The sequence below is a fragment of the Pollachius pollachius genome (assembly GCF_949987615.1).
Source record: "Pollachius pollachius genome assembly, chromosome: 9".
Classification (NCBI taxonomy): Eukaryota; Metazoa; Chordata; class Actinopteri; order Gadiformes; family Gadidae; genus Pollachius; species Pollachius pollachius.
The window spans coordinates 20,745,264-20,764,396 of NC_136942.1; the positions used below are offsets into that span (position 1 = coordinate 20,745,264).

A 19,133-nucleotide genomic window follows, 5' to 3' on the forward strand; every position below is an offset into this window, starting at 1 on the left:
GTGTTTTTTTAAATATCTAACCAGCCCAGGGACGCGGGAAGTCAGTCCGAGGGGGGGTTTGGGTGCTGCAGCACCCTAAGCACCCCAAGCACCCCCACTTCCTGCGTCCCTGAACCAGCCCTAACCCCGCCCCTCCTCGGTCGCTGTTACTGTTACTGTTGTGGGTTCGTTTGTAGCCTTGTTCTGGTCGGAGTCATTACTTTAAGGTTTGCACCATGAGCTTCAGGTTCTCCATCTTGCAGTCCCTCAAAGAATTGTCTGACAGGAAGCTGCAACAGTTCATGAGTAACATTTATGATGTCCACGGTGTTTGGCTGCAGGAGATCAAGCGAGAAGCTGACCGCGTGCTCACTGGGTAAGTTTGACCCCCTGCTGTGCAGAGCAGATATTTTGGTGATTCAGTTTCCCATTTTCATGGTCGAGATTCACTCATTAGTATAACTTGTTTGACGACGTTATAATTAAGTTGAATCCAGAGGGGAAAGGTTTTCGTCCTGATTCGTGTAACTGAACATCAAATTATTTGGATTCCAGGGATTTGAGTGCCCCTCTAGAATTGATGCCAAAAACTCCGTCTCAGAAAAGAAGCCGCAAGAAGCGCGTCTCTCAGGGGTCCCAGGGAGGACCTTCATCCAGCAAACGGTTTGTTATCAAAACAATGTCCTATTCGTTTCCCGTTTTAGTTTAAACTTTAAGAATGTATAATTGCTTGTATATCAGAATGCAATATAGGATTTGTTTGGTGACTATGATCGCCGCTTTGAGTTGGCTCAAAGAGAGAAACGTTTTGCCACGTCTCGCATTAGTGTGGCTGTGGCAGTTTCCAACAGTCTCCCCAGGTCAAAATTATTTGAAGATTAACTACTTAACAATGTCTGAAAAAAACCTAACTACTAACAAACCAATATGAAAATGGAGGCAATCAATGTATGTGTATATGTAATGTGTGAGGTGACGTTGCAATGTATACGCCCAATATTTTAATATTTGCTTTTAATATTTGCTTGCTGTTGTTTATGCAGGTTTTCCAAGGGCAAACGTAGCAAAATACGGGGCTCCACTGTTAAACCCTTGGACCTAATCGCCGAAGATGAGGGCATACTCCAAGCCAGCACGTCAGGGCAGGTTGGCAAGCAGCCCAAACGCAGCACTCGCAGAAACAAACAAACTCAGCCTGAGGCATCACTGGAGGCAGCAGCCGTCAGTGACAGCAGTGCGGAACAGGTACCTGAGGTGGGACCAGAGGTTGTAGATGTGGAGTTGGAGACGGCAGTACCTGAGGAGAAACCAGAGGTCATAGATATGGAGTTGGAGACGCCGGTATCCGATGCTGAGACAGAGATCGAAGCAGACGAGCCCCAGAAGTGTTCCTCCATCACAACACCATCGCCGCCCGAGATCCCCACCCCCACGGCCTCAGTGAGAATCTCTTCCACAGACCGCCGCTCTGCAGAGCTGGTTGCACAGCATGTGGCGTCGCCCAGCCGCAACCCCACCAGAATAGTCGTGGCTGGTACACCCAGCAGGGCCCGACGTAGCTCCGTGAGCCTCTCCCTCAAGCAGCGCTACTCCAAGGCCAGGCTCCGCCACAGCATGATGCAGGACGCTGTGCACCGGAGCTCCAGGCGCTCCAAACTGAAGAAGAAGTCGACTCGTGGTGGCCTCACGACATACAGTAGCAACGCTAGTGGTGAGTCATGCTGCCAGATGTGTTTGGAAAACCACAGCGTCTTTACTGATGACATCCATTAGTAAATGCCTAACCCCTACCTGCTCCTTAATGAAATGGATACAGAAAAAAGTTTCTTGATCTAAGCATCTGCTAAATGATATTCATTGCTGCTGTTGTAGATGATTCTTGCATGGAGACCGATGGAGAAGTGGAGAAGGATAGAGAATTGTGAGTGGTTGATCTGATATAAGCCATGCAACATGTTTGACTAAAGTAAAATTGTACCCTTGTAAACAAATATACTACATCATTTAAACAGAAAATACAATATGTTGGAGGGCAGGACTAAAAAATAAAGACAAATGACATTTGAATGTTTTGCTTTAGGCCATCAGTGGAAAGCGATAAGGGTGAAACAGCGGTCGGGGAAGTCAAAGCTACTGCAGAGGTCAGATTAAAATAAATATATAAAATAAAAATAACTTGGGTGGATATTAAAGGGGCCCTATTTTATCATCAGTTGTGAGTGTGATACTTGGTGACATCAAGTGGGTGTGTCCAACTATATGTATGATGGACTGAAGTTGCCAGTTGCTACAGTTCAGTAGGTAGACTGGTAGACTGATCTATCCAGCATTCATCTGGGTGGACCCTCCCAATTTGGATGTCACTGAGTCACAGGGCAGGGCAGATTTGGAAATGGCTTGTTATGACTAATCACGCTCACACCTGGTGGTAAAATACGGTCTCTTTAAGATATTTAAATTCAATTGTGACATTTGCTTTGCTTATTTAAAATGGCAGACGCCGAAGCCAGTGGAGCCTTATAAGAATGTTACTCGCTCGAGGGTTGAACGCTCTCCCTCTGTGTTGCTCTTAGCTGCGCTCACCAGCGAGGTCAGAGGTGTCCCTGCCAGTAACGGCTCAGGTTAGTGATTTGTCAAAGCATTTCCGGACACATAGATGCTTCACTGTTGCCCCCTAGGTGTACTGATAAGAATTGTATATTTTTTGTGTGTTTATGGACATAGGAAGTACAGAGAAAGCTGATGTAGGCAGTCGGCGGTAAGTTTGTACGTTTTCTGTCTGGTTAAATTTCATTCCATTCAATTGTGTGCCAATTGGAGTGTATAACAAACTTTAATTTAAAGTAGAGTTTTTTCAATGTCAACAAAGCTTTTAAGATCCTCTTCTGTACATCAATAGCAGCCTCAGTGTCAAACGCAAATCGCCTGCCATTCAGGAGGACAGCCCAACTAAGAAGCTCTCGCCTGCAAGCAAACGTATATTGGTAAGATTCAAATGTGTGTGTGTGTGATTCTCTATGGGGTTCAGGTCATGCGAGTTTGCTGGCCAATCAAGGACTGTAATCCCATGGTCATTGAACCAGGTTTTTGTAGTTTTGGCAGTGTGGGCAGGTGCCAAGTCCTGCTGGAAAATGATCCCCATAAAGATGGTCCGCTGAAAAAAGCATGAAGTGCTTTAAAATGTCCTGGTAGACGGCTGCGTTGACTCTGGTCTTAATAAAGCACAGTGGACCAACACCAGCAGATGACATGGCTCCCCAAACCAACACAGACTATGGAAACTTCACACTGGACTTCAAGCATCTTGCATTCTGTGCCTCTCCAATCTTTCTCCAAACTCTGGGACCTTGGTTTCCAAATGAGATGCAAAATTTGCTCTCATTCGAAAAGAGGACTTTGGACCATTGAGCAACAGACCAGTTATTTTTTTCTTTAGCCCAGGTAAGACGCTTCTGACGTTGTTTTTTGTTCAGGAGCGACTTGACAAGAGGAATATGACATTTAAAGCCCTTTTCACAGATTCGTCTGTGTGTGGTAGCTCTTGATGCACTCACCCGAGCCTCAGTCCAGTCCTTGTGAAGCTCTCCAACACTTTTGAAAGGCCTTTTGCGCAAAATCCTCTCCAGGCTGCGGTCATCCCTGCTGCTTGTGCACCTTTTTCTTCCACACTTTGCCCTTCCACTTAACTTTCTATTAAGCAGTCTTCCCCATGATTGTGAATCCTACTGAAGCAGGCTGAGAGACTATTTAAAGGCTCAGGAACTCTTTTCAGGTGTTTTGGATTAATTAGTTGATTAGAATGTGACACTTTGAGCCTACAATATGGAACCATTTCACAATATTCTAATTTTCTGAGATTTTGAATTTGGGGTTTTCATAAATTGTAAGCAATCTTCAAAATTATAATAAATAAAGGCTTGGAATATCTCACTTTGCATGTAATGAGTCTACATAATGTATTAGTTTGGCCTTTTAAGTTGAATTACTGAACTTTTGCACGATATTCTAATTTTCTGAGTATGACCTGTACTTACCTTTATTACGCTCTTGGTATGGCATTCTTTTAATGTGTCTTCATACAGATGGCAGAAGAAAAGGCCAAGAAGAAAATTGCTGGGAAGCATCAAAAGGAGGTGGAGCAGAAGAGGAGGCTGGAAGAGAAGGCCAGACTCACGAAGATCCAGAAAGATGTAAGACATTCAGTCATAAGGAGGTTTAATGGTGTGAATGTGTTTCTACCACCCTCATTGCAGTAGAGGACTAGTTGTTGCAGCCTAAATGTTCACTAGAATATGTATCTTTGCTCAAGAGTAAACGATTGTGTGTGTGTGTGTGTGTGTGTGTGTGTGTGTGCGTGTGTGCGTGTGTGTGTGTGTGTGTGTGTGTGTGTGTGTCAGCCTTTTGTGTATCCAAAGTGGCAACATATAGAAATGACTTGCACTGTGGTTTACTCCGTTTAAAAGATAGATTTAATCGTTTTAATTCCCTATGAATTGCTCCTGAAGGAGAAGTGGCAGCAGGAGCTGGTGGCCAAGCGGGCAGAAGATGAGGTAGAGCGCGCTCGCAAGCTGGATGAAGCCTGCAGCGCGCTGGAACTGAGGAGGGAGCTGGAGAAGAAGTGGGAGAAGGAGCTAGAGCAGGAGAGACAAACTCTTGCTGAACGGTTATTCATTTTGTATGATCATGATCCTCATCATACCAATGAGCCTAATATTCTTCAGTGCCGTGTTGATTGTTGGTATTCACTCTGTTAGAGTGACTTTGTTTTCTTGGTATTCGTTCAGAGAGCGTGCAGAGAGGGAGAAGGCTCGAGCTCTGCAGCGTGAGCTGGAGAGTGCAGCGAGAGAAGAGAGGAGAGAGCTGGAAGAGAAAAAAAAACTTGAGGAAAGGAGATGGAGGGTGAGCCCTTTAAATACGTTCCCATATCATCCACAACCAAATGTGGATGTTTGTGTGGGTATATTGTTGTATATAAATAAATGGGGGTCAATATACTTTTCCTGAAATTGAGTTGGGAGATTCCAATAATATGAAACTAGCCGTTCTACAACAATGCAGCCACTTTTGATTCTTGAATTTGAACTCTGACCACTGATTGGATGACCTCTTGGTCCCTAAAGGAAGAGCAGCAGCGGTTGGCTGCTGAGAACGCTGCCCGAGAGACAGAAGCTGCCAAGCAGAAAATGGCGGCATACTTGGTTGCTTTAAATAATGTTCAGGTGGGTGGGTAGAAAAAAAACCTGCCTAAATTGACATCACTTTGAAATGCCATAATATACAACCCAACTCACTGGGTTTATTTCCATATAATTGCATTTATGTGGAGCATAACACCAATCGACCCTTGCATTTCCTAGAGCTCTGTATTTAAGACCCCCATAAGGACGGCTGCTGCCCTGAACACCACTATAGATGTCAAGGTAATGATGAACTGCACTAACACAATATAGAGATTTTAAATAGTTTTTCTACTACATCGAGTTCATCGATGTATTAAACCCTTGATGTTAACCGGATATGTCGGTGGCCATCCCCTACAGCTATCCCCTCAGTGTTACAGCATCACTCCAAAGGGTGGCAACAAACCACTTTTTAAAAGAAATAATGCTGAGGATTATGGGATGATCCAAAACAGCGATGACTCCTCTGATGACGAGAAGGCGCCACGGAAAGCAGTCCCATCATGGGCAGAAGGTATGGACAGACTGGTTATAGTCGTGTTTATTCTATCCTACAAACTCATTTAGCTTTGGAAAAGGAAAAAAGGAAATTATAACATTTATATATTTTATTCAATTGTTTTCTTCAAAGGTCTCAATCTGTATGATGCCATCGCCAAGCAGTACTTCAACCCTCCAGATCTGCATACCTACTTCGGAGTATACGAGCCTCCGAAGCTGGAGGTCATCTTCTCCAAGAGCAAACCGCGCTACTTCAAGCGCACAAGCTCCGCTGTTTGGCACTCTCCCCCCCGACATGGCCATTATTAGATAGCAGGGATGGGTTTTATTTTTTAGTTTTGTATGGTAATGGTTTTGAATAAAGAGTGTGAATCTTTAAATGAATTTTTGCACGTTTAAATGCAGCAATGCAAAGCTGGATTTACATTTATTTCGTAATATAGCTTTTATTCAAAGCTTTTGTAATGAAGTGACCAACATTTGAGTGATTTTCTACACAGGGGAAAGTCAACGCTCATTTGTGAACCTTAGCAGGGAGTACGGATGGATGAGAATATGGTGCAGATCTAGCCTGGCTCCGCCCGCCTAAGTACTTCCGTTCAATTTGAATTTCCCTTCACAAATGAAATGAAGTACGAGAGTCTGGTAGGACCAGGCTAGTGCAAATCCAGATGCGACCCTGAACACCAGCATAAGGGACTTTAACTTAGTGCTGACAGCTACAGGGTGCCAATGGAGGGAGATGTAGAGAGGCGTGACTTTTTCGCCTGGTTGAACAGCCGGCGTGCATTTAATCGTCTGTTCAGCGGGGCAGTGGTCCAACGGTGGGACCAAAGCAACCTGGAACCCTTCTTTTTTTCAATCACAGCCCCCAGAATTCTAGCATACCTGTTCATACTTATGGATGACATAGTGAACCTGGACAAGTTCATTCTTGGCAAGGTACAACTGGTGCATCTTAATCTAGACAGAGACCTCTGGAAGGTATGCTGAAATCCATTCCGACTAGTGTCGCCTGGGGGGGGGGTCATCTGCATCAAGTAGCAGGAGAACCTATGGTTCTCCTTCTGAAGGGAGGTTGCGTACAATGAGAAGAGCAGAGGCCTGCATGTATTTTCTCATTGTCATGTTTCTTTTTATTAGATAATGTATGTCTTACTTTTTGACAATAGGAACTATATATGACATTGAGGGGAGGCCAAAATCCAAGGACTGCCCTCGAGGACATTTATGCCTGTGTTGTTTCTGTGAACATGGGACTGTACTGTACGATTGCACATGGTAAAAGGAAATAAAAATATTAAATATTAAAAAACCAACAACATTGTTGATGACCGGGCAAAAGACAATTGGGTGCTACTTAGCTCAGGACTGTATTTAAGAGCAATGTATACATTGGAAGCTACAACTTAAATAAACGGTCGAACATCAGCCGTTTTGTGCACATTGATAGTGCATTGCTTCAGAGCATAGATTATACACTGGGTGGACGGACCGACCTGTCATCAACCCCTCCCCCCACCCAAAGAAAAAAAAGAATGTGTCGACAAATATATAATTTGTTCGTATCCTTGCACGACCAAATCTCCATGTTGTCACAATGTCTACCAGAACTCAAGACAAAAGATAGCCACTAGTTAGACGCTTAGCTCAAGGCGTCTCACGTAGCGTCTGTATGAAGACGCCCCGCCCCGTTTGGGCGTGGTCACGTTCCCCTGCTAACCTAGCTCTCCGGCTAACACTAAAGATCCATCTGACAGGGCTTTGAGAGGAAGAAGGAGACACTTCTGCTCCACCTTACCCCCACTACTTATTCAGTGGAAAGCTTCAGTATCGCTGTACGGTCGAGAGACGGTGAAAAGAATGGGGACGCGAGATGACGAGTACGATTACCTGTTTAAAGGTAACTAAACCCACTCCGGAAAGGGCTAGCTCCACGGCTAGCGGGCTAGCCCGACAATATCAGGGGTGTTTTCCCCAAGACTACTGCTATGTGAATTCACGATCCCGGTTTATCGAGTCCGAATCGGGATTCCAGCTATCAATTGCTTTAATGATTGCTTAATTCAACGATGTTAAAAAGCATATGAGTCCGTTTGTCCGGGCATTTCTGTCCATAAATATGCCCTCCATGGCTGCATGTAAAACAATACGGAAATGGTGCAAGGCCGTGAAATAGCCTCAACGTTGTTTGCCTTAAACTTGGTGGTTATCGTGTGACATTGACATGACAGCCGACAACTGGTTAGATCAACCCAGAGGGGCAGTTTGTCACCGAATAATGTGGAGATGGATGGGTTACAGGAGACATATAGTGCTATGCAGCCACTGGACACTTCCTCCTGACTATAGTCTTTATGTAAATGTCTCTACACGTCCCTGGGCTTTAAGGGCCACAAACAACAGACTGGTGGTCGACTGATGGCTGGGAATATGTTATTTGTTATAATATATTTAAAGGTCTACCTTCGATCAAGCCTTTTGTTGAACAAATGTATTGAAGTTGTCGTTTTTTTTGGTCTTTATGCAATTGGGAGTAATATCTTTAAATGTGTATTATCGTGTTTGTTAAACCTAGCTCTTTGTAGGTGTCTATACATTTCTGTTTATATTGTGAAACAAATAACAGTCAAACGAGTTATAGAGAGCAGGACACTTCCTGTTCCCCCGTCACGAGCGAGTATGTGGAGACGTGCTCAGCTGCCGTCCTAATTGGTCAAGTTAAAATGATGTGGAGCAACCTGCCATCCCGATTGGTCGAGTTAAATGATGAGTAACAGGTTACATGGTTTTTATCAACGTTTGCTTGTTGTATACAAGTTTACCTCCCATTTACAACCTGTGCTATTAATTAAGCCAAGGAATGAAACCAGGTAACAATAGTTATAAAATAAATGACAGTATCAGTTTCTTTAAATCACTCGGTATCGGTATTAAAGAAACTGGTACTCTCATTAATTTGATTTGTTTGTATTTTTTTTTACCATGTTTTATCGTGTGCTGCTGTCAAGGTCACACTCCTCTGGGATTTATGAAGTACCTATCTATTTATATAGATATAACTAAATGTTCAACTTAAATATTTGTCATAGAATTTTACAGAACTTGCAAACAACCTAAAAGTTAATTAAATAGTTTGGAGTAATTCACTTCTGGAATTTAAATGAAATGCTAAACATTTGGTAGGATGGTCGTATACCTCTATTAAAGTCCTGTACAAAGTTTAAGAAGCAAAGACTTACAATTGATTTGCCAACACGCATACACGAGTTATGAGCAATTCAATGATGCCAATATATGGAAGTATCAAATGCTGAGATAAAAGGTATACGGTCTACTTCCTGTTCCCAGTGGTGCTGATCGGGGACTCTGGCGTAGGGAAGAGTAACCTGTTGTCCCGCTTCACCCGCAACGAGTTCAACCTGGAGAGCAAGAGCACGATAGGCGTGGAGTTCGCCACGCGCAGCATCCAAGTGGACGGCAAGACGGTGAAGGCGCAGATATGGGACACGGCCGGCCAGGAGCGGTACCGCGCCATCACCTCAGCGTACGTATTCTCGGGCAAACTCGCCTTCCAGACAAGTCGTTTTTTTCCTCAGGAAGTTAAGTTTAAGAAACCCTAACTAGTTGTCATTTTCATCAAGAAGTTAAGTGAAAGAAACCATGGCTGGTTGTCGTTCTTCTTTAGGAACATAAGTTGTTAAGTTGAAGTAAAAATAACTGGTTGTCGTTCTTCTTCAGGAAGATAAGTTGTTAAGTTAAGTTGAAGAAACCATTACTGGTTGTCGTTCTTCTTCAGGAAATTAACTTGTTAAGTTGAGATAACCGTGACTAGTTTCTTCAACTTAACTTCCTGAAGAAAAACGACGGTTTCCTCCCCTGTGGGACTGCTCGGATCCTGGTCGTTTGTATTCAATGTGTGTCTCTTCGGTGTCCCCTCCCCAGATACTACCGCGGGGCGGTGGGCGCGCTGCTGGTGTATGACATCGCCAAGCACCTGACCTACGAGAATGTGGAGCGCTGGCTGAAGGAGCTGAGGGACCACGCCGACAGCAACATCGTCATCATGCTGGTGGGCAACAAGAGCGACCTGCGCCATCTGCGGGCGGTGCCTACGGACGAGGCCAGAGCCTTTGCGGGTGAGTCACAGACTCAGCCTCTGCTACGTGTAGCAGTGGCCCCGTTGTCCACCTGCTCTTCGTCCATGGCTTGCAGACATGTTTTGTCTCCAAGCGGGTGGTTATGTTATTGTGTTGCATAAAAAAATTACAGTTTTCAGGATGTGAGCAAGTAAAGCTTCTTTGTGATAAGTTGTTATTATTGACCTTTTTCTTGCATTTCGAAATGTTAAATGTCATCTTATGTGGCTACTTTGTCATGTTGAAGGCATTCAGAGCATTGGTATCACAAGTTGACTGATTGGGATTAATTCAATTTTTCTTTTTTTGATTTGCAGAGAAAAATGGCGTTTCATTTCTTGAAACCTCAGCTCTGGATTCCACTAATGTGGAGACGGCATTCCAAACCATACTCACTGGTGAGTTCTCCATCATGCTCCACTCCATTACTATGACTTATTACTTCACCCTTTGTTATCGGCAGAGGGTTTTTCATTGAAGTCCGACACTGGGGATTGAACCTGGTACCTTCCGGCTGGGAGTAGATCACTGCCTGATTGCAGCACCTCTTCAGAGCAGTTGCTTTTAAGAAAAGCCTTTAATTACTACCGTAGATACCGTTTGTAAATACAGAGGAGTCTGTCGAGGAATGTCCTCACACTGATGTGGAGGCTCAAAGGTTTACTCTATATCATGGGGCTGTATGTGACTGGCCTGACGGGGATTATGCATCTTAAAAGGCTAATGAACAACCTGTCCTTGTAGTCGCACAGTCACAGTTGCTCTGACAGGACGTGGCAGCAATAATGATTTGCAGTTGAGGTCTTTGGAACAAGCCAGCCCCTTTTCAGCACCGAAGCGGTAGAGCGCAACAAATCTCAAGTCACGCTAATCTTCACACAAGAGTGCTATCGGATCTTATCACGTAATTCCATACGTAAGCCTTGCTTTTATCCAGAGTAGATTATGCGAGCTGAAATCAATATAAAGAATAGAGCTGAATCCTCTGCCATTCTCCTGTGTGTGTGCTGATTGTTCTCGACCCAACATGGAAGTCACTGTGGATCAAAGCCTCCTCTAAAGGACCAAATGTAAATGGGATGTTTCCAAAACACTAACACTGTGGTCTCTGTGTCTCACTGTCTGTCTCCCCCCCCCGTCCCCACAGCCATCTACCACATTGTGTCTCAGAAGCAGATGGCGGACAAGCGGGACAACGACATGTCGCCCAGCAACAACGTGGTCAACATCCAGGTGCAGCCCACGGAGAACAAACCAAAGATGCAGTGTTGTCAAAGCATCTAGGACGCATGGAGCCACATTCCAACAAGAGCCGGCACCCCCCCTCCTCCTCCTCCTCCTCCTCCTCCTCCTCCTCCTCCTCCTCCTCCACCACTACCACAGATAAACAACAGCGGCGCTGAGATCCAGCTGGCACGCTGATAGCAGATAGCGGCGGGGCGGCTGTGGTTGATGCCCTGTATCCCAACGGAAAGAATAGAAGAAAAAAAAAACACCCGCAGTTAGAATTACGCAGCTTCTCCCCATGCCAGGAAAGCTTTTATTTAGCAACGTTTTAATCATCAAATCCACTCCACGCTGTCTCTAGGTATATCTTAGCGTTTTATTTTATCTGTGATCTTGAACTCGGCTTCTGACGTGTTGTCTTCTCTCTGGCTTCGTGGTCCCCGGCGGCAGGAGGTTGTGTTTGGCTCGCAGCTTTCCCCACGTGGCCATCAGGTTATTGGTTTTCTCTCTTCCTTTCTTTTTGTACTGTGGGGAAGGACAAGGGCTCCGTGCTTACTGAACTTTCTACATGCAATCCATTCAACGTGCACACTTTCCTTTCGAATCACGTCTCCCGATGGCACCATGATGTGGGATGCCACTGCTTAAATCCCCTCTCTTCTGCCTGTGTACCTCGTTAATTTGCTTGTCTCACTCTGCCTCATGTTTCTGTTGCCAGGCCATTGACATTGCCATGTCCTTAATCAGCACTCGAAGGTCGTGGAGATTGTGCTGAGCGGTGCAACTTCAAACCCTTTTTTTGAAATGTAACAAATTATAATTAATTATTATTCTTCGCAATACATATTCACTCTTACGATCTGAATGTTCTTAGTTACTGGTTGCTGTGTGAGGGACCCTGGACCGTCTGTGGTCAAGTGCATGTTCAATAGGGTTTTACAAGACTCATACTGTGCCCATTTCAAGCCTGCACAGGGATATCAGACACAATGCCTCGACGGTTTCAAAGTAGACCAATTCTATTTAATTCTGGAAAGTAGAAATGACTGAAAATATTGAATGACCCATTATGCATTGACCCAACGTGGGAACGGTTCAGACGCTGTTCTGCATCCAGAGCAGGTTGAGAACACAATAGAGGTGTTATGAGCCTCGACTGGTGGAACCACTACTTCTCCTATTCTCGAACAGCGGCTGCCATGGCTTAACGTTAGTGTCCAGACATACTAGGACACCTCGTGTCTCACCCTCACCGACTTGGGTTCAGTCATCACCACTCCTTCCCCGAGTCACGAGTCGCCTGTGTATAGCCACATCGGGAATCGGCCGTCAACGTTCCCGAATGTTAACAGCACAACACTACTGGTTGCTCAGGATCAACGGCGCCAATAAAGCCTCGCTCTGCCGCGATGTTCCCCCCCCCCCCTCCCCCAACTTGAATGAAGGCTGCTGTGTTCTGTCGTGGTGCGCTGGGTTCACACTGACTCTGTCTGGCTGGACGCGGCCCAGAGCTGCTTCCTTCCACCTGGAGGACCTCTACCCATCTCACTCCATTTTGTTTTAGGTATGAACTGTTGGCAGGCTGCACTTTATCTCTGAGTGTGTGTGGTGTGGTGTGCTGCAGCTGACTGTTAGATCTATATATATATATATACATATATAAATACAACCTGATGTGTCCCCCTCTTTAAAAAATGTATTTCTTTTTTTAATTTGCACTGACCGCAAAGCATGCATCTGTATCACGAAGAACGCACTACAGTTAATGTCTACATGTATGATTTTGATTAAATTTTTGGTTGCATCCTTGTTTTGATTGCTGGCGATACGGTGATAGCATTAAGCGCTCCTCTCTGATTGTAAGTGGCTTCACAAGTGCCTAGGGAAAGACTTTAAATTCTGTCTTGTACCGTGACCATCTGCCTAGGAAAGGTTGCACCACTCGCGTGTGTGTGTGTGTCTGTGTGCGTCCGTGTTTGGAAGTGGTGGTGCCCATGATGTGGACCCACAGATGGCACCGTCATATCCACTTAAATATAAAGTCGGTATACAATGAATGTGACGTTTGACTCGTTTTTCATTTCTCTTTTCATTTTTCCATATGTATGTGCTCGTGTGTGGTTTTGGTTTTCATGAGAATCTGTTAATTTCCTGAGCCAGGGTGGGGGTGGTAATTGGGTGATCGCTGCCAGCAGAGACGTTACATTTCTTTTAATGTATATACCAAAAAACAAGCAGCATTGCACCGACAGCAACTGGTAACACCTTCCGTGGAGGGAACAAAAGGTTTTCCCCGGTCAAACATGGGTTTATAAAGTTACTGCGGTGGTCTCAGGATGCCTTGGGTCGGCCCCGGGGACACGGTCTCCTTGGGTCGATTGTCAACATGTTATTGCTTCTACAAGGAGGTGAGATGGAATTCACATAGTGAACAAATAGGTTCAATAAAGCAGTAGAAAGGTAAGCCTCATCAAAATGTAAAATATACTACACATGGTTCTTTTTTATATATAGTTCCATTTGTAATTATCACACAGGGTAATCGGGACTCCAGACAGGCCGTCTCGTTCCTGACCTTTAGAGAATAGTTTTAGCACTTGAAAAAACTGCACAAATGACATTGCACAAGATAAATTGTGTTATCTACATTGTTGGATACCCATTATCTCATGCGCATATATATATATCTATATATATATATATCTTTTTTAGTATTCTAATCTCACATTAACAAAATTCACCATTACCAATATAAATCAATACATGAAGAAAATGGCATAAATACAAACCTAAGAGCTACCAAAACTCCACCTCAACACCCATGTTGATACAATTTGATTAAAACAAAGAAAATACCTAAACATACAATACAAAACAGCACATCGGAAATCCTTTGTCCGAATCCCACCTATGAAGGTACAGTTGATAATGCTCATGAATGCACAACCTCCCTTGAAACACCAAGCTTTACACACACAAACCCATGGCATAGAGATCATTGTTAAACAACAATGGATCCTCATGCCTAGTTTTGCTATTGTTCTCGTTCCTTTCTGTTTGGATCTTGAATTCAAAGCCATCATTAGTCCTCCACACAGGGCACGTCATCATCAGTCATGTCACCGTTACGATCAAAAACAATTGTACTCTATGAAACAGTGCTTACAACTAGTAGACAGGTATGTCTTTGCAACATTTTCTTTTCTTCGCTGTGAAGTCTTTTGGCTTGATTTCTTTTGAGAGCCCCACATCAATATCGAGGGTCGGTGTGGATGCTTGACGCGTATAAATACAAAGTCCGTACCAAGAGATACAAATGGATATAAGGATTGTATTTCCCCTGTAAGAAAAAGTCCAGCCCGGTCTATCTCCCTGCCCACAATGTTTGTAACATTTATATTCTGTGTCCGAAAGTCCATAAAGAGTCTGGGCAGAACAATAAATGATACGGAACATTTTAATTGATGCATGATTGCTGGTGTGCGGCACTCCCCCTCAGAACAGAACGGCCCCCCTGCTGTCCTCCCTCGCTGGCTCCGTCTCTTCTTTACAACCGCCGAGCGCCAGTGAAATGAGTGCGAGTGAATCCCAGTAAATCAACGAGAACGGACGGGATGAAGCCGCAGATATCCCTCAGTCTCCATCCCACAGCACCTTAATGTTATTAAACAGAGAGAAAGGGAGAGGGAGGGAGAGGAATGGATGGCCCTTGGCGACAGGGTTTGGTAGTTGGAGCGTTATTTGCAGCCTGGACTCTGCCAGAGGCCCTCCACCACGCCCCCCTTCCTAGAGCAGGGAACTGGGGCTCTCCGGGGCGGCCGGCGGCGGGGTGTGTGTGGGGCTGTGGCGCATGGGCAGGATGTCGTAGTGGTTAGGGAGGTGGCTGCTGCGAGGGAGGTCGTAGGGGCTCTGGGAGAAACCGGTGGCCATACCGTTGGGGCCCTGCAGGACACTCACAGCGGGCTCTGTAGGAGGGGGAGGGGGTCGGGGGAGACAGGGATGGGGTTTGGAGAGGGGGAGGGCGATAGGGGGGAGACAAGAGTTGGGGTTTGGAGAAGGGCGAGACAGAGATGGGGTTTGGAGAAGGGGGAGACAGGGAAGGGGTTTGGAGGTGGGGAGATAACGAGATATAACGTGTTGTTACAAATAGCTTTAAAGTATCAAAGTGTGCTACAAAAGACAGAGTTTTGTCACTCGATCCACAGACATGCCATTTCTATACGTATAAAAGCACTGAGATAAGTGTAATGGGCATTTTAAATAGTCAATATTTTATCATATTAATTCTGGTCAAGAGCTGTAAATGAACTGCTCACTGTGAGGGATTTATCTGTTTGCATAATGCAAGACATACATTGAACTGACATGAACTAAATAATCGGTGTAAGCAGACCCAGTGCCCAGCAAGGTTCTAGCTGTGTTCATGTATTTACCTCCAAACCAACGTTAACATTATACGTTATTCGTATGCTAGTCGCACACAATGAGCCAATCCGAACACTTGTCTCACAATACTTCCCTAAATTGTGTAAACACCCAAAGATTGCATTAGAGCGGAAGTGCCCACTTCCTGTTCCTGAGGCCTGATTGGGGCTGAGGGCCAAACGGGGCACGGGGGCAGGACGGGCCGGACCATCCGCCACTCACAGAAGACGTTGATGCTGAACACCTCCCCTCTGGACCACCAGGGGGAGCCCCACCCCAGCCCACACTCACCCACGTCGTAGACGTTCCTGCCGGCACTCCCGAGAAGGGTGGCGGTGCCTCCGAAGGGGACCTCGCGGTGGGAGGGCGACTTCATCTCCACGTAGCCGCTCTCCGTGTGCTGGCAGGCGGGCCCCGGGGGGTCCCTGATGGTGGCGTAGGGGTTCTCGCTGTTCAGGGAGCAGGAGCTGTTGCCGCACAGCGACCCTTTGATATGATCTGCAATTAAACACACAACGGCCAGAGAGGATGCTGGGAGCGTTGTCAAGGCGACGCGGTGAATCAGTCGTATTAACACGGTGACGGCCAATGGAACCCTGGACCGGGGTTCGCACGCACGCCGCCGCCGCGATGTTCGGAGAAACAGTTCAATTGATGTCCGTCTCTGACAGTTGATTAATGGCGCCGGGTATGAATGGAGAGGACAAAGGGGAGGCGCCGGAGACGCTCGTCTCATCTATAACGGTCTCATCAGTCTGATAAGAGGCCTCATTAGACAACAAAGACAAGGCACCTTCACAGCCCTCCTGACGCCCTCGGGTGGCCCGCCCCCTGCTCCGTATGGGAGACAGGATGAGGTATCGGGCGCTAAGCCGCCGAGAACAATTAGCATAAGGAAAGCACAGATGGCTGTGATCTTGTCCAACGCAACGAGAGATTACACATAAATCAGGGAGAAGGGGTGACATGGGCTTATTAAGAGCTCCTCTGAGGGGGAGAATAGTAGCTTTATGCCGGCACTATAGGTGCACTGTTCAACGAAAGCAAAGATGAACGGGATGTTGACATTCTTTATATGCAGGCGTAGACAGAATAGGATCGCCATCTTTACGGAAAGGTGATTACCTTTCCTGGAGCTTCTCTGTGTCTGAATCTCCCCTTGTTGAACGTCTAGAAGAATCACACAAAGCCACACCATTGGTTCTCACGTCACGTTCAGATATTGTGCTGCAGCCTTGTGTCAATATGTACATGCTGTGATCTTGACCTCGAAAATGTTCATGAAAGTATCTCCTTTGGGTGTGTTCCAGTGCGGCTCATTCACTTAGAGGAGGGTTGTGAATGGGGTTTGTGGAGCGCTTTCGGATCGTCAGATCATTTGTTTTGACAGCTTTCGGAGGTTGCCAGTGTTTCATCTGACAAAGTGCTTAACAAGCTTCCAGAACTAACAACTTTACACTTCACAAGCAGGCGAGGCACGAAAAACAAACGCAGGAAGATGAAGAGAAGCACTCGGATCTAGTCTGACAGCAGCCCACCTAATTGCACTCATGTGATATTCCAGAATAAATATATGGATTTGTTTACTTTCATTAGAATCATTTTACATTCAGGTAAGGTGCATTTGAGCCAATTGAGGAATGTGCGATTAACAACAAGCCGAGCAGAGAATTCAGCACATGATGAATTCTATTGGCGATATGGTTATCAGTACATTAATCCAGTTGTGTATGCACTCATATGGCATAGTTTAACACTGCAGATACAGTGATTTGTTAAACAGAATGCATATTGCCCAGCAGGCAGAATGAATGACAGAATTTGTGAGGTCCTAACTTGGTTCAATAAATCCAATTATTGCTGACTAATCTTATTCCTCTGTATTGATAATGGGATTTACTGCGTATACAGTGCACTACATCACATTGGAAATGAGAAAACAAATGAGGTGCCCTGCAGACCGTTATGTTAGGCAGAGGAGAGGAGAGAGGAGGAGGAGATAGGAGAAAAGAGAGAGGAGGAGAGAGGAGATAGGAGAGGAGAGGTGAGGAGGGGTGAGGAGAGGAGGGGATATGAGGAGAGGAGAAGAGAGGAGAGGAGAGGTGGAGAGGAAGGTAGGGGAGAGGAGAGAAGGAGAGAGGAGGAGAGGAGAGGAGGGGAGAGGAGGAGAGGAGAGGAGTGGGAAAGAGAGGAGAGGAGAACAGAAGAGAGTAGAGGGGAGGAAAGGAGTGGAGTGCAAAAGAGACAAGGAGAGGAGAGAAGAGGAGAGAAGCAGAGGAGAGGCCAGAGGAGAAGCAGAGGAGATGGGAGGGGAAAGGAGAGGAGGGGAGAGGAGGGGAGAGGAGAGAAGAGGAGGAGAGGAGATGAGTCGAGAGGAAAGTAGAGGGGCAGAAAGGAGTGGAGAGCAAAAGAGACAAGGAGAGGAGAGATAAGGGGGGAGAGGAGAGAAGAGAAGCAGATGAGAGGAGAGTGGAGGAGTGGATAGTAGAGGAGTTGAGGGGTGAATAACAGGTACAGTTCATACTTTTATAGCGTTCGAGTTCAACGGTTTTGTGTACAAAGTCCATTTCTTGGTCCCGGACTGGTCAACTGTTATTGTCTTCCGTTACACTATCCACAGGCAAGAAATGTGACCAAAGGTCTGCAAAACAAGGCGGGGGGGGGGGATACTAACCTAGATCATTGAGATTGCAGTAGGCCCTCCACTCTGAGCTGGACCTGCTTTTCAAGGTGCTCGACTATGAAAAGGAATAACACAAATTGTATCACTAACCCCAACATCAAAACCATCACTATCATTCCTCCACCATCACCCTAATAACCACCGACACCATCCTCATCCTCAACAGCAACACCATCCCCGTCACCACCATCCTCATCCTTAATACCAACACTACCATCCTCTTCACCACCATCATAATCATCATCAAACCCATCTTCACTATCACATCCTCATCCCCACCTTCATCATCACCATCAACTTCTCATAATCACCACCACCATCATTACCATCATCAATGGTCACCATCATCATCATCATCATCATCATCATCACCATCATCATTCACAATCATCATCATCATCATCATCATCACCATCCTCAGCATCAGTCACAATCATCATCACCATCAACATCTCATAATCACCGCCGCCATCATTACCCTCACCTTCATTTACACATTATCACTATCAACATCATCATTATCATCAACGGTCACCATCATCAGCACCAGCATCAACATCCTCATCATTAGTCCAAATCATCATCACCATCATCATCATCATCATCATCATCAGTCACAATCATCATCACCATCACCATCACCATCATCAGTCACAATCATCATCACCATCACCATCCTTCATCAACATCATCATCAGTCACAATCATCATCAACATCAGCATAATCAGCATCAATAATCTCTCCTCTAGGAGCTAGAGAGAGCGCACAGTAAGCAGTACTTTGAGGGTGAGCGTGGCGTCCAGGCTGCTGGAGATGCTGGAGGAGACGTTGCACTGGGCCACGGTGTGGTAGCTAGGGTTGCTGAAGCACTGACCCCCGGCACTGGCCCCACTCGGGCCCTGGGGGACCTCGATGGTGCCAGGCCTCATGGCGATGGTGCTTCCACACTCTGTGAATGTGAGAGTGATGAGGGAAATGTTTTCATTTATTTAATCAAA

The 19,133-nt window shown here is 45.7% G+C and overlaps 3 protein-coding genes across 3 annotated transcripts in view; 2 read left to right on the top strand and 1 right to left on the bottom strand.

Annotated features, from left to right (window-relative positions):
• Window positions 1–215: 215 nt before the first annotated feature.
• On the top strand, window positions 216–5,969 carry LOC307080232 (uncharacterized protein; the record flags this gene model as incomplete). The annotated part of the gene is made up of 15 exons (XM_079742869.1): window positions 216–355; window positions 535–642; window positions 1,023–1,690; window positions 1,852–1,900; window positions 2,060–2,120; window positions 2,477–2,604; window positions 2,708–2,737; window positions 2,879–2,963; window positions 4,062–4,169; window positions 4,485–4,642; window positions 4,764–4,878; window positions 5,100–5,198; window positions 5,337–5,399; window positions 5,520–5,673; window positions 5,791–5,969. 15 exons carry the CDS (start codon window positions 216–218, stop codon window positions 5,967–5,969), a joined length of 2,145 nt encoding a protein of 714 aa, XP_079598995.1.
• Window positions 5,970–7,374: 1,405 nt separating this feature from the next.
• rab11a (RAB11a, member RAS oncogene family) lies at window positions 7,375–12,830 on the top strand. The gene is made up of 5 exons (XM_079743576.1): window positions 7,375–7,563; window positions 9,012–9,207; window positions 9,606–9,799; window positions 10,117–10,197; window positions 10,947–12,830. The coding sequence occupies exons 1-5, from the start codon at window positions 7,524–7,526 to the stop codon at window positions 11,081–11,083; spliced, it is 648 nt and encodes a 215-aa protein (XP_079599702.1). The 5' UTR covers window positions 7,375–7,523; the 3' UTR covers window positions 11,084–12,830.
• A 1,982-nt stretch (window positions 12,831–14,812) lies between these two features.
• Window positions 14,813–19,133, bottom strand: part of megf11 (multiple EGF-like-domains 11) — a gene marked incomplete at both ends in the record, with an annotated part of 53,301 nt that continues 48,980 nt past the window's right edge. Inside the window, 5 exons of the mRNA XM_079744070.1 lie at window positions 14,813–14,991; window positions 15,743–15,949; window positions 16,577–16,621; window positions 18,126–18,189; window positions 18,915–19,084. Of these exons, the coding sequence (XP_079600196.1) occupies window positions 14,813–14,991; window positions 15,743–15,949; window positions 16,577–16,621; window positions 18,126–18,189; window positions 18,915–19,084 (665 nt within the window). The remainder of the gene's footprint in view (window positions 14,992–15,742; window positions 15,950–16,576; window positions 16,622–18,125; window positions 18,190–18,914; window positions 19,085–19,133) is intronic.